Raw genomic sequence first — 14,651 nt, 5'->3', positions numbered from 1 at the left:
TTTCTCAATTTTTTTCTCTTTTACCTTCTTTTCCTCCATATTGAACTGTCAGCGACATATGGATAATATCTCAAAAGCACTAACGAGCTTTGGAATAGACTGCAGTTGTGAAACATATACGAAATCTGAAAGCATCATAACAGGTAATTTAGCAGGTGATTCTGAGGGAGCACATTTGTTTTTCCACCGGTTTGAATGATAGTCAGCTAGTCATTGTCTAACCAGCCTTATCTTGCTACAACGAAGCATCAGTTGATGAAAACTAATTTGGATTTGTCAATTAATCTAATCAGTAGACAAGCAGACGTAGTTCCTCAGGCGAGCCTACAAGATTTCCTGATTTGACGCCTCTAGATGTTCTTGAGGGATACATGACATATGAAGGGTACGATACTCACCCTTTCAAACTCGTCGATAGAAAAAGAGGTTTGAAAGTGGTTGCCAATGTTTCATGGTGAATTTCATCAGCTCGAACTTCCATATGATATGATTTGAAATATCTGAGATAATAAATGAAAATGATGATGTTAGAACAGACTTTGGTTAAAAGACAGCAAGAGACTAGCAAGGAAGAAAAGCCGCCACAACCAGTGCTTGCACTTCCCTACGTCAGAGGATTGTTGGAAAGGATAAGAAGAGTTGGGTCCAAGTATAACATCAAAATTGCTTCAGATCCAGAAACACTATCTGTAGCACCCTCATAATAACACCGAACGGAGAATGCGATTCCAAGATGTGCGTTCACCGGATACCTTGTGAGTGCGGCAAATCCTGCATCGGTGGAACTAAGAGGCCATTAAAGAGTACAAGAAACACAGACAGCGAGGGAAAACCAGAAAATCAGGATTAGCAGAGCATGTTTGGACCCATCAACGTAACTTCGAGTGGTCCCAAGCTGAGATCATTCACAGGGAGGAACACTGGTTCAGGAGAAAATTTAAAGAAGCTGCATATATGTAATCCAAAGACGCATTCAGCCATGCTAGCGTAGAGATACACAACACATGGAAATCCATAATAAAGCGGAAAACGGTTAACGCCCGCCAAACGGAGAGCGGAAAGAGGGGATAGGTGAGAGCACTCAAATGACTTATAAATAGTCATCTCTCGGACGAATAAGTCCAGTCATCACCCGAAAACGATTGTGGATACTAACAATCGAAACGTGATGAAGTAACTTGGCGTGAAATATTTTAATTTTTAAATTTTATTTAGTTTAAAGATTCAATTTTCAATTTTTTGCCTAATTTTACATTTTATTGTAATTTCATTTCAGGTTTTTTTGCTCAATATAATTGTTCTTTACAGCTTTTTTATTTTCATTTGTTATGCCAGAGATTTCAAATCATATCATAGCAGACATTGGATATCCGAACTGAAGAAAAAAAAGTGCTTGCAAAGAAACATTTCATAATGTAGAAAATACATTTTCAAACACACTTCATTATTGTCAGGAAGCGAATAGTTGACATTTTGAACATTTATTGGAATGAACTGCAGAGAGTTTCGAATCCATGTTTATTTGGAATTCGACCTTCTGAATCTTTTCCAGCTCAATATGATACTCAAGGGCAGTAAATGAGAACACACATCCTAATTTATATATGTATAATATATGTATATATATATATATATATATATATATATATATATATATATATATATATATATATATATATATATATATATATATATATATATATATATATATATATATATATATATATATATATATATATATATATATATATATATATATATATCGCTCATATATAGCTCATCGAATCCAATATCATCAAGTATCTCGATCAAAGTATCTTGGCCAGCGGTGTCAAACACACTGGCTAAATCAAGAAAGATAGCGTCAGTTTTTATTTTGTTTCGGTTATCATTTACGAATGGACAAGAAGTGTATTCAGAGAGATGTTTGATAATGTATAAGAAGTGAGAGTTTATGATGCGGAGGAGCTGATAGAGCATCAAAGATAGCTACATTTTTTCTGATCTTCAAATATTTAATATTACTGGAGTTTTTTATCAACACCAAGCCGTTATTTCAACACCTAAACACGTGTTTCTTCTTGAAGATGAACAGTTTGATCTTCCTCTTGAAGATAATCACTTGGTGATTGAAACACGTGTCGAGGTGTTAAAATAACGGTTTGATGCTGGGAAACAACTCCAGTTATATTCATTAGTACACCAAAGGTTCCAAACACTGCATCACAAGTTCAACTTCTGAATTCAATACACAGAATAATTGTCATACAATATATCAATATGATTACCTTATATTTCTCTAACAAGGCAATCAAATTTTCGGGATCCTTAGTAATGACTTTGGGAACCACAAGAATGGATCGTCCTCTCAGAAGAGGGCCCCAAATTTCTGATACACTGTCGACGAACGTCAAGGCTGTTTTGAAAACGCATACATTCTCTGTGTTGCTGTAAGGAAACCTCTTGAATTGCCATTGTAGACGGTTCAGAATTACTTTGTGTGGCAAACGTACACCTAAAAAAGAAACAGTGGACAATAATAATGACTATGTTGCATCACCCTCATTAATTGAAAGTCGGTTTCTGTCTTTCACAATAAATGATACTAGAATGCCATAAATAGATGTCATTATTTCTTCGAAATACGCCTATGACCTTTTTATCATTTGTATCGTTTAATCATGTTTACTTTATTACAATACTGAATAATATCATGACGATTATTTTGTTTCAAAGAAGTTCGAGTGGTTTGAGAATGTATGTAACAAATAATGAATTACAGCTTGTGGCCCATTGAAACATTTTCCCTCCTAAGATACTTACAGAGCAGATAATTCAGTTCAGCCCAATTGAAAAGTAATGAGGATTGTTTGGTAGAAAATTTTATTGGCGTGAAGTTATCCACAGATTTCTGGCCACACATGCTGACGAAGAGGAAATTAAAAATCTGTGGTTGGAAAACGGAATTATTAGCACCCGTACTAATATCTGTGGCTGGAATTACCTATTCACTATAGGTTGAACTTGGAATTATTAAGACTATTTGGTGTTCAACTTTTTTATAGAATTTTGAGTAGATTGACGCGTTGATAATCGTTTTCTCATCAACAATACAAATTTAGGGGAAAATAAAATTGGAAATACTAGACTTACTTTCCAATACCCCATATAAAAATGATATCCGATGATGGGCGTCCATCGAAATCACACGACTTCCATAGTTTCTTGAGTAGATTAACTTGGTGATGACATTTTTCTTGTCATCTAAACAGATTTCGAAAAAGAAATTGTTGAAACAATCAGACTCATTTTTTGAGATTCCTTGTATTCATGAAAATCACACAACTCTTATAGAATCTTCGGTAGATCGATATAGTGAAAACTGTTTTCTTGTCACCCATACAGATTTCGAGAATAAAATTGTTGAAACGATCAGACTAACTTTTTAAAACACCTTGTAGAATTGGAACCAGAAGATGTGCGTTCATGAAAATAACACAACTGTTATAGAATCTTAGGAAGATCGATATTGTGAAAACCGTTTTCTTGTCACCCATACAGATTTCGAGAGAAAAATTTTTGCAAAAATCAGACTCACGTTTTAAAACACCTTGTAGAATTGAAACCATATGATGTGCGTTCATGAAAACCGTTTTCTTGTCACCCATACAGATTTCGAGAAAAAATTGTTGCAACAATCAGACTCACTTTTTAAACACCTTGTAGAATTGGAACCATATGATGTGCGTTCATGAAAATCACACAACTCTTGTAAAATCTTAGATAGATCGATATAATGAAAACCGTTTTCTTGTCACCCATACAGATTTCGATAAAAAAAATTGTTGCAACAATCAGACTCATTTTTTGAGATTCCTTGTAGAATTGAAACTAGAAAATGTGCGTTCATGAAAATTATACAACTGTTATAGAATCTTGTGTAGATTGATATAGTGAAAACCGTTTTCTTGTCACCAATACAGATTTCGAGAAAAAAATTGTTGCAACAATCAGACTCACTTTTTAAAACACCTTCTAGAATGGGAACCATATGATGTGCGTTCATGAAAATTACACGACTCTTATAAAATCTTGGGTAGTTCGAATAGTGAAAACCCTTTTCTTGTCACGCATACAGATTTCGAGAAAAAAAATTGTTGCAACAATCAGACTCACTTTTTAAAACACCTTGTAGAATTGGAATCATATGATGTGCGTTCATGAAAATTCCACAACTCTTATTGAATCTTGAGTAGATCTATATAGTGAAAACCGTTTTTTTGTCACCCATACAGATTTCCAGAATAAAATTGTTGCAACAATCAGACTCACTTTTTAAGACACCTTGTAGAATTGGAATCATATGATGTGCGTTCATGAAAATTCCACAACTCTTATAAAATTTTGGGTACATCGACATAGTAAAAACTGTTTTCTTGTCATCCATACAGATCTCGAGAAAAAAATTGTTGCAACAATCAGACTCATTTTTTGAGATTCCTTGTAGAATTGGAACAATTTTTTTATCGCAAATCTGTATGGGTGACAAGAAAACAGTTTTCACTATATTGATCTACCAAAGATTCTATAAGAGTTGTGTGATTTTCATGGTTCCAATTCTACAAGGTGTTTTAAAAAGTGCGTCTGATTGTGGCAACAATTTTTTTCTCGAAATCTGTATGGGTGACAAGAAAACGGTTTTCACTTTATTGATCTACCTAAGATTCTATAACAGTTCTGTGATTTTCATGAACGCACATCTTCTGGTTCCAATTCTACAAGGAATCTCAAAAAATGAGTCTGATTGTTGCAACAATTTTTTTTATCGAAATCTGTATGGGTGACAAGAAAACGGTTTTAACTTTATCGATATACCTAAGATTCTATAACAGTTGTGTGATTTTCTTGAATGCACATCATATGGTTCCAATTCTACAAGGTGTTTTAAAAAGTGAGTCTGATTGTTGCAACAATTTTATTCTCGTAATCTGTATGGGTGACAAGAAAACGGTTCTCACTATATCGATCCGCACAAGATTCTATAAGAGTTGTATAATTTTCATGAACGCACATCTTCTAGTTCCATTTCTACAAGGAATCTCAAAAAAATGAGTCTGATTGTTGCAACAATTGTGTTCTCGAAATCTGTATGGGTTTTCACTATATCGATCTACACAAGATTCTATAACAGTTATGTAATTTTCATGAACGCACATCTTCTGTTTCCAATTCTACAAGGTGTTTTAAAAAGTGAGTCTGATTGTTGCAACAATTTTTGTATCGAAATCTGTATGGGTGACAAGAAAACAGTTTTCACTACATCGATCTACACAAGATTCTATAAGAGTTGTGTGATTTTCATGAACGCACATCTTCTGTTTCCAATTCTACAAGGTGTTTTAAAAAGTGAGTCTGATTGTTGCAACAATTTTTTTCTCGAAATCTGTATGGGTGACAAAAAAAACGATTTTTATTATATCAATATACACAAGATTCTATAAGAGTTGTGTAATTTTCATGAACCCACATCGTCTAGTTTCAATTCTACAAGAAATCTCAAAAAATGAGTGTGATTGTTGCAACAATTTTTTTATCGCAAATCTGTATGGGTGACAAGAAAACAGTTTTCACTATATCGATCTACCCAAGATTCTATAAGAGTTGTGTGATTTTCATGAAAACAAGGAATCTTAAAAAATGAGTCTAATTGTTTCAACAATTTCTTTTTTGAAATGTGTTTAGATGACAAGAAAACTGTCACCACCAAGTTAATCTACTCAAGAAACTATGGAAGTCGTGTGACTTCCATTTAAAAATTCCAGGAATATTAGTTTCTTTTAATCGAAGTTGTTGAAAATTTTCATTGGCGTGAAGTTATCCACAGATTTCTGGCCACACATGCTGACGTAGAGCGTAGAGGAAAATAAAAATCTGTGGTTGGGATACGAAATTATTAGCACCCGTACTAATATCTGTGCCTGGAAATACCTATTCACTATAGGTTGAACGTGGAGTTATTGAGACTAGTTGGTGTTTAACTTTTTTATAGAATCTTGAGTAGATTCACGCGTTGATAATCGTTTTCTCATCAACAATACAAATTTAGGGAGAAATAAAATTGGAAATATTAGACTTACTTTCCAATAAAAATTCGTTATGAACATTTCCATTTTCCTTAAAAACTAATATTTTCGAATAATGGTAGACATCTCAGGATAAATGTTGTTGAATTAACGTTATCATTATTATTTCTGCTTTGATAATTATTCATTTCAAATAATGGTGGACGAGCGGGTTTGATGTCGTCGAGTAGAACTACATTTTTATCAAGACTCGTTGCTCCGATCGTCTTTCCACACGAGTACTTTTATTCATAAAATTGTCCAAGTAACCTTATTTTGTTGAAAAATATTGAAAAATATCTGTCATTTCAAAGTTTTGGGGTGTGGACCATCGGGGGTAGTTCGTTCCTGACTTTGTAGCAAAACAACTGACTCCTGCATGAAAGCTCATCGACGGAATTCATTTGTTTAGTCAATTACCAAAATTTGGATGATTTTGAATATTCACTTGAAAAGTTATCAAAGAAAAACCTTTTTCATTTTGTAACTTCGAGGGCCCGTAACTTGGTTACGAAGACTTTTAGGAAAAAAAGTTATATGAAGTACTGGTGATATTTTGACCCCATCTATACATTCCCGAGAGGAAAAGAGGAAGTCCAGGGACACCCTGTATATTATATGATAATGAAAGAACTGTCATATTATATATTATATAATAATGACAGAACTGTCATTGGTGCTATAGTCATTACTTGAATAACCTGTGCAGTGTTTTTATACTAATTATTACAAATTTTTTTTTAAGTCACGAAAACGAAAAAACAAAAAATTGAAGAGAAAAATCATCAAAACCGGTGCTGTTTTTGAAGGCTTTCGAGAAAAACACTTTTCGTTGATTCGAGTGTTAGTTTTTCATGTCTTGTTTTCCTTATTAGAATTACTTTCGATCGATGTTAGTTTATTATCAAAACTTACCTTTCGGAATACCAGTACTACCAGAAGTATACAAAACTATTGCAAGATCGAGTTTCAGATGTTGGAGTCTCTCATTTTCCAGAAGATTTCCCTTCGCTTGACTCTTACATAGGTGCACGAGCTCATTGAAAGACAATTTAGGAGTATCCCCGTAGAAGTCTGAATCTACAATAAAAACAATTATCTGCGTTTTTGAGACTTGGAAAGTATGCTGCACTATTGGTATTTTCCAAATGTTCATTAGAAAAAAAAATGTCACTATGAAACTCCTTCTGTGAAATAGAGAATGATAATGTTTCAATTGCCTTCCTTCTATGCTTTCTATTACCAAATTCAACTTCGTAAAAATAGTTCAGTTTAACTAATTCGAAGAAATTAGGAATAGAAAACAAAAAAATATTCATTTCTCATTCAGAAAAAAAAAATGATGGTGATAAATTAAGAACTCGAGCACAAGTTATCCGGATGAATGAATCAGAAAATATATGAGACATTCAGAGAGTTATAACCTATGTTGAAGTGAAATTTATTTGGAAGAGCGTTTTCAAAGTGAAAAAAGAGCAATGTTTAAGGCTATATTTTGATTAATGTCTTTATTTTTCTGAACTAGGTAAATCGTCTTATGAAGAAATTTTGATGGGTCTATTGAATAATACAATATGAAAAACTAAAAGTGTACCCACCTTCGTCAAAAATAATCAAGACTGGATTAGCTTCCTTTACTATATGTTCGATTCTTGGTCCGGGAAATGCTGGATCTAGAGGCATGTAAGCAGCACCAGCTTTCCAAATAGCAAGCAGCACCATCACTAGGTGATCACTGGGGTGCATATTCACAGCAACGATGTAATCTCCATCTTTATTTCTTGGAAGATTTTTGGAGCAGATGAAACTTTGGATGGTTCTCGCCAGTTTGTTGGCGAAGCTGTTCAGTTCGGCGAAAGAATGCTGTCTAATTTCTCCATCAACTGTAATGAAAAAGTTCATAACATAACTATGCAGAATATTACTGGAGTTTTTTTCCAACATAAAACCGTTATTTCAAGATCTCCAAACGTGTTTCGATCACTATGTTCAAGAGGAAAATCAAGAGTTTGATCTTCCTTTCGCAGATGATCACTTGGTAATCGAAACACGTATCGAGGTGGAAAAATAACGGGTTGGTGTTGAGAAAAAACTACAGTTATATTCATTACTACACAAAAGGTTCCAAACAGTGCATCACAAATAACTGTTTAGAGTCTGGGTTGATCTTAGGATGTAGGTCGCCTGCTTATAAAGATTTGTGTCGGTCAATCGCGTGCAAAAATCTGTGCCGCCCCTGGTAATACTCATTGTTGATGTTATCAAGCTGTCTGAGTAGGAAGTAAAACATCAAAAATCCATGATAATGAATATACAGGGGGTCAATTTGAAAACTTCTCACCCTTAATATTTTTCCTTCAGTAATCAATATGAGGAATCGAAAAAAACAGGTCAATTTTATTGTCATAGAGGACACTTCAAAGATTATTTGCAGCCCTCGTGGTTCAACCACGAGGGCTACGAGGGGTAAATAAAAGGGAGGTCAAATGGTACATCATTTTGATTGGCGTTCGATTCTGCTTCCAATAGTACACTGACTGATTATATTTTGATGAGCATTTTCCGAAAAATAGCGATCAAAACTAACAGAAGTAATTATCGTTACGCCTATACTGAGATGCATTGTTTGACCAAAACTGGTAATAATATTAGGTGGTACCGTTCCAACCCTCTATTAGGGGTCACATCAGTCATTAGCTCCAATTAATTTACATCAAAACGTAGTTTAATAGTAAAACGTAGATAGTAGTAAAGTTGTGTTTAGTCAATGCTGAATTTTTAATTCTCATCGCAGAAAGTGTACAGACAGCCGTCCTTTTTAGTACTTCTGCTACAAAAAGTTTCTGTTTTCAGGTAAAAAATTGGTTCGCAATACTGTACACACCTCGGCAACTTTTGATGCTTTATGAAGTTCTAGTCTAGAACATTGAAGAAAGGTTGGATATTTGTCCCTTTTTTATAGATACTTCCACTGGAGGTGTTCAAGTGACTTGGCACATTTGATTCCACCAAGAGCGGTACATATCAGAAATACGAGACGGATTGTGGCTGCTCATCGTTTTGAGGTTCAATTCAGTACACCTAGAACTTCACTGCTCGAGAACTCTTTTATTTGGAGAAGTGGAGAACATTTTTCCAAATGAATTGAATCTCCAGCGAATAGGTACCGCTCTTAGAGCGCCAGAAGTGATTGTGTTCTGTCCTGTGTGTATTATGTATCTTCTTCTTCACATCTTCGTTTATATATAAACTGATATCCTTTCAATGAAGCAATATCATATCTCAGGTGTATTTGTGATATTTTTAACTCACAAGAGCAGGCAAGTATTTTGTTCAGTCGAAGAGAAATTTTGTTCCTCTCCCATTCCAACACTTGCGGTGCGACCTCTCAAGGAAATAAGTTATCAAAATGAAACTCTCAAGAAATATAAAAAATATTCATCATGTTAATAGTTGTGTCTTCCCAAATTTGAAGTGAAAGATACCACCAAAAGTGATCATTGTGAAATACAGGTCGGTATTTGGTATTTCATAGTTGAGATTGATCCAAGTTGGACAATAACTTCTATAAGAACAAAAAAAAATATTGGCCTGTTGAAGTTCTAACGTGAGTTATTGACTCAAAGTACGGGCAGATTTTCAATATCTTTGTGAATACAAAATACAAAAATTTCAGAATACAAATTCTGAAATTCAAGGTATCCTAAACGAGTAAATTTTTTATTCTTATTAACAATACTCCGAAAAAAATACTATACTGCCACATTTTAACCACTTCTCCATTTCTTAGCGTTCGTATAATTCCCTCGCAGAAAGTCGAATTGGAATAACCCTGTATATCAGTGCTTCTTCAACTTACCTTCGAATATAAGCGCAGTATTATTTTCGTATTGCCCTGTTGCGATGTTCTCGAAAATATCGTGAAGTGTATTTATTTGAAGACGTCGAGTAGGCCCTTTAACAATTGAGAGTTGAGGTATTGATCCCATTTTCTGAAAAAATATAATAAATTCAGTACTGTTGTTATGGGTAGCAAACGAAGATATATTTTTGGGAAAGAAAATTTTTGGCCTTCTACTTCTTCATGTTTATATAAAAAATGCGGGAATCTTCCAAAGAAAGAAAGAAATCAATCAATTCCAAAAATTAAGTCTATACAAAGATGTGTAGATCATGCAAAAAAGTAACTTTCAGACAGAAACTGGAAGAAACATCACTTTCGAAACAGCTATTTTCAAATAAACATTGAATTACGTGAAAGAAAAATACTTTTATATGAACCCTGAATTATACGAAAAACACTCTTTTCTATTCCGTTTGCATTCCAAACATTCGTAATGGAATCGAATCAGATATCATTCGCAGGATTCCTACACAATATAATTAACGAAAGAAGTAAAATTTCACTTACACGAAACACTGCCGATGTTTCGCCGTAAGACACTTGCCTTATCGGCTCTTCAGTAGCAAATATGGATAACATTATGAGAAAAAATACTATATTCATTCATAATTATGAGTTTTTGTCACGGAGAAATTTGGTGGAAATCATGAACTCAAATGACTTCCTTTAGTTATCACGGACTTCCCTACATCCAAGAAATGATAAAAAAGTCAGTACACTACCATTAGAAACTTTTCAGAAATATTTTTCTGAACTACTAATTGAATTAGATATGAGATCAAGCCCCCAAAATTTGAAACTAGGATTACGTATTTTACTATGAAGTATGAAAAAGTCAATCAAATGAAACTGAATAATCATTTGTATTGACAACATTGCTGCTAAATCAAATATAAAAAAGGGAATGCAATTTTGTGAGTCATTAATTCTGTTCGAGAATAATTTTATTTCATATATTTTTGCGAACTCACTATAAGGAACATAGAACGGATCTGGAGAACGCCACACACCAGCTGCAGCACACGATCATCCAAACGATGGAAAGAAGCGCACGGGAATTCCCATCCCCACGCTTCTACTACCAAGAACAGCTCCCATTAGAAAGGATGGAACTGATCGGAATTAGAAGACCCCTAAAAAGACGATACTAAAGGACTCGCGCGCCTATAGACAAAAGGTGCATGCAAAGAGCCAACAGAATACTGAAAGAAGAACTGAAAGCTATCCGAGAGAGACAATGGACTACCCGTCTAGAAGAACTGAACACTGAAGACCAGTCTGCATGGAGAATGCAGAAAATACTCACGAACGGACCTTGACAGCCATGCCCGCTAATATTTGGCGAGCAAGGAATCATCTACACTGACCAGGAGATGACGGACGTATTCGCGGACAATTTTGAAAGGCAGTGGAGAGAGAACGACGTCCCGTTCACGGACGAGGTAGACGAAATAGAGAGACACGTGGAAAGAACGGTACGGAGGCTAAGACAACGAACGGACAACACGCAACCCCTGGCCCCGACATCTCTCAAGGAAGTGAAAGACATCTTAAGACGTTTATCCACTCGGAAAGCACCAGGCACCGTACCCGTTTAAAGAGACAACGGTTATCCACATCCCGAAGCCCAAGAAGAACCACCTGTTCCCAGATAATCATAGGCCAATAAGCTTACTGCCTTCCATAAGCAAAGTGGCAGAGCGTGTCATCTTGAAGAGACTCGAAGATCAAACCAGAGAGCTAGGAATCCTCCTGGACGAACAATTCGATTTTAGATCAGAACACTCAACAGAGCTACAAGTCCTGAGGGTAGTGGACTTCGCGACCGAAGGCTTCAACCTTAGCAAAGGATACAACACCGGAGCTATCTTCTTAGACGTCTCCAAGGCGTTCGACAGAGTTTGGCATGAAGGACTGCTGGCCAAGATGAGCGATTTTGGATATTCAAAACCAATGGTAAGATCAATTCAGTCTTTTCTAGCTGACAGGCGATGCCGTTGCAGAGTAGGAGACGAACTATCAACAATTCGACTACTGGAAGCAGAGGTCCCGCAAGGAGCAATCCTTTCGCCACACCTCTTCTCCGTATACACAGCGGACGGGCTCAAGTCAGAGAACAACTTCAACAAGTTGGCGCTCTACGCGGACGACACGTCCCTGCTGGCGAGATTCACGAGCCAAGCGCATGTCACGAGGTACTTGCAGCAACGGGCAGACTTATTAGAGTAATGGGCCAACCTGTGGAAGATCAGTATAAACCCTGACAAGAGTCAGGCGATACTATTCACTAGCAGGCGTGTATAACCGGAAGGCAACGTCATCTTCAACGGACAAGAGATTCCGTGGACCAACAAAGCGACATACCTGGGGGTCATCCTAGACAGGAAAGTAACATTTCAGTCTCACGTACGGCAGAGAATCGGAATGGCTAGATACGCCAGACAACGCCTGGCACCAATTATAGGACGCAGAAGCAACATGGGATTGAAAGTGAAGTTGCTGTTGATTAAAACCATTATCATGCCCATAATACTGTATGCATGCACTGCCTGGGGCCACAAACATACAGAAAGAAGATACAGTCGTTAATGAACGCGAGCGTAAGGGCCGCCGTAAACGCACCTTACTATATCCCATATATATATATATATATATATATATATATATATATATATATATATATATATATATATATACAGTGTGTCAATTTGAAAACTTCCCACCCTCAATATCTCCCTTCCAGTACATAATATGAAAAAATGGTCAGACAGGTCAACTTTATTTGCAAGGGGGACACTCTGAATGAATATTTTCAACCCTCGGGGTTCAACCCCCTAGGAGGGGTGGATGTTACCCTCAGAATTTCAAATGGAAAGGGGGGTCAAGTGGCACATCATTTTGAAGGGCATTCAATTCGCTTGCCGACGGTGCCCTCATTTATTATTTTCCGATCAGCAGTATCCGAAAATGTTGTTCTAAACTAATAGAAGTAATTAGAATTGGCCTATACTAAAATGCCTGGTTATCAAGTTAGTATGCAAAGAAATACAATTTATTGACTCTCTTATAAGTAAAACTTGTGATGACGGGTCAGCTTTTCAACTTTCCATCAGGGGTAAAATTAGACAAGCCTCAAAAAATTTACATTAATTAGTTATCTGATTTCGGTGACTTTCATTTGGGTTTATTATCGGATTTAAAACTCTTATCCCTTTTTTGTTACTTCTGCTATAAAAAGTATCGTTTTTTGAGCAAAAAAGGTGTTCATCGCATTCAAGCCATTTGGTAGTACTATCATTTCAGTTTCATTTGTTGAGCTGATCAGCGATACCTTAGAAAGTGTATAAATTGTAAGAATGGTTTACACTATCCAAGACCGAATTGAAATAATTTTTATTTATGGAGAGGTGGGCAAGTGCGCACGAAGGGCGGCATCTCTTTTTAATGAAAGAAATCCAAATCTTAATATAAGTCACCGGTATGTGCTTGATTTGGTGACAAAGTTTTCCGAAACTGGTTCGGTGAAGAATAAAAAAAGGAATAACCCCAGAGTACTGAATGAGGATGCTCAAATTGAGGTGTTGGGAACATTTGCTGCAGAGCCGACTAGCTCCTTACGATCAGTAGCAGAACAGACGGGAATGTCACACGAGACTGTAAGGAAAGCACTGAAAATGCACAAATTTCATCCATATAAAATGCAGATTCTCCACGAGCTCCATGAGGATGATTATGACAGAAGAATAGAATTCTGTGAAATCATGACTCTTCGAATCAATGCTTTACCTAATCTTCTGTTCAATATCTGTTTCAGTGATGAATGTTCATTTTTCCTAAATGGCAATGTTAATAGGCAAAATTGTCGCTATTGGAGTGACGAAAACCCTCACAATTTTCGAGAAGGACATACACAACACCCACAAAAAGTTAATGTTTGGGCTGGTATTCTTGGAAATGCCATTATCGGACCTTTATTTTTTGAAGAAAACTTGAATGGTGATCTGTACCTAGATATGCTTCAAGCACCTATCGATCCACTTATAACTCACGAGCTCGAAACTCAAATTTATGCACACGGTAATTTACTGTTGCAGGAAGATTTGTTACATTTCCAACAGGACGGTGCGCCACCTCATTATTTTCGCCCCGTCCGACAATGGTTGAACGAGCGATTCCGGGAGAGATGGATTGGCAGAAGGGGATCAATTGAGTGGCCACCGAGATCACCGGATTTGACTCCATTAGATTTTTTTCTTTGGGGATATCTCAAATCTGTCGTTTATAAAACACAGCCCACTGATATGGATGACCTCAAAGGACGAATTACAGCAGCATGCCGGTCAATTAGTGGTGAAGTTTTCCAAAATGTTCGAGAGGAGTTCGAAAACAGACTGTATTACTGTTTAGAGCAGAATGGACAACATTTTGAACATATTATCAGATAAAGCGTAACAAGATGGTTGAAATTTGTTTTTTGCAATTTAGTATTTTTTGTTTGCACTCGATGCGTATTTCGTTAACTAAGTAGTTCTACATTCCTCTCACATCCACGAATTCGAATATTACTCAAGGGTTGGAACGATGCTACCTAGTACGATGCTCACCTTTTCCAATAGTCCATTACA

General features: G+C 36.0%; 1 protein-coding gene across 1 annotated transcript in view; it reads right to left on the bottom strand.

The window, feature by feature from the left end:
- The window catches only part of e (nonribosomal peptide synthetase ebony), an 82,354-nt gene that overhangs the window by 21,883 nt on the left and 45,820 nt on the right, over nucleotides 1-14,651 (bottom strand). Inside the window, exons 2-5 of the mRNA XM_074170831.1 lie at nucleotides 9,982-10,114; nucleotides 7,721-8,005; nucleotides 7,038-7,202; nucleotides 2,289-2,515 (exon numbers count right to left, since the gene is read on the bottom strand). Coding sequence (XP_074026932.1) covers nucleotides 2,289-2,515; nucleotides 7,038-7,202; nucleotides 7,721-8,005; nucleotides 9,982-10,111 — 807 coding nt within the window. The 5' untranslated portion in view covers nucleotides 10,112-10,114. The remainder of the gene's footprint in view (nucleotides 1-2,288; nucleotides 2,516-7,037; nucleotides 7,203-7,720; nucleotides 8,006-9,981; nucleotides 10,115-14,651) is intronic.

This window comes from Leptinotarsa decemlineata, unplaced genomic scaffold (assembly GCF_025532065.1).
Source record: "Leptinotarsa decemlineata unplaced genomic scaffold, Ldec_3_MD MMD2_tig00000008_RagTag_RagTag, whole genome shotgun sequence".
Taxonomy (NCBI): Eukaryota; Metazoa; Arthropoda; class Insecta; order Coleoptera; family Chrysomelidae; genus Leptinotarsa; species Leptinotarsa decemlineata.
The sequence above is the reverse complement of the archived record's forward strand: the minus strand, read 5'-3'. Positions and strand labels throughout refer to the sequence as shown.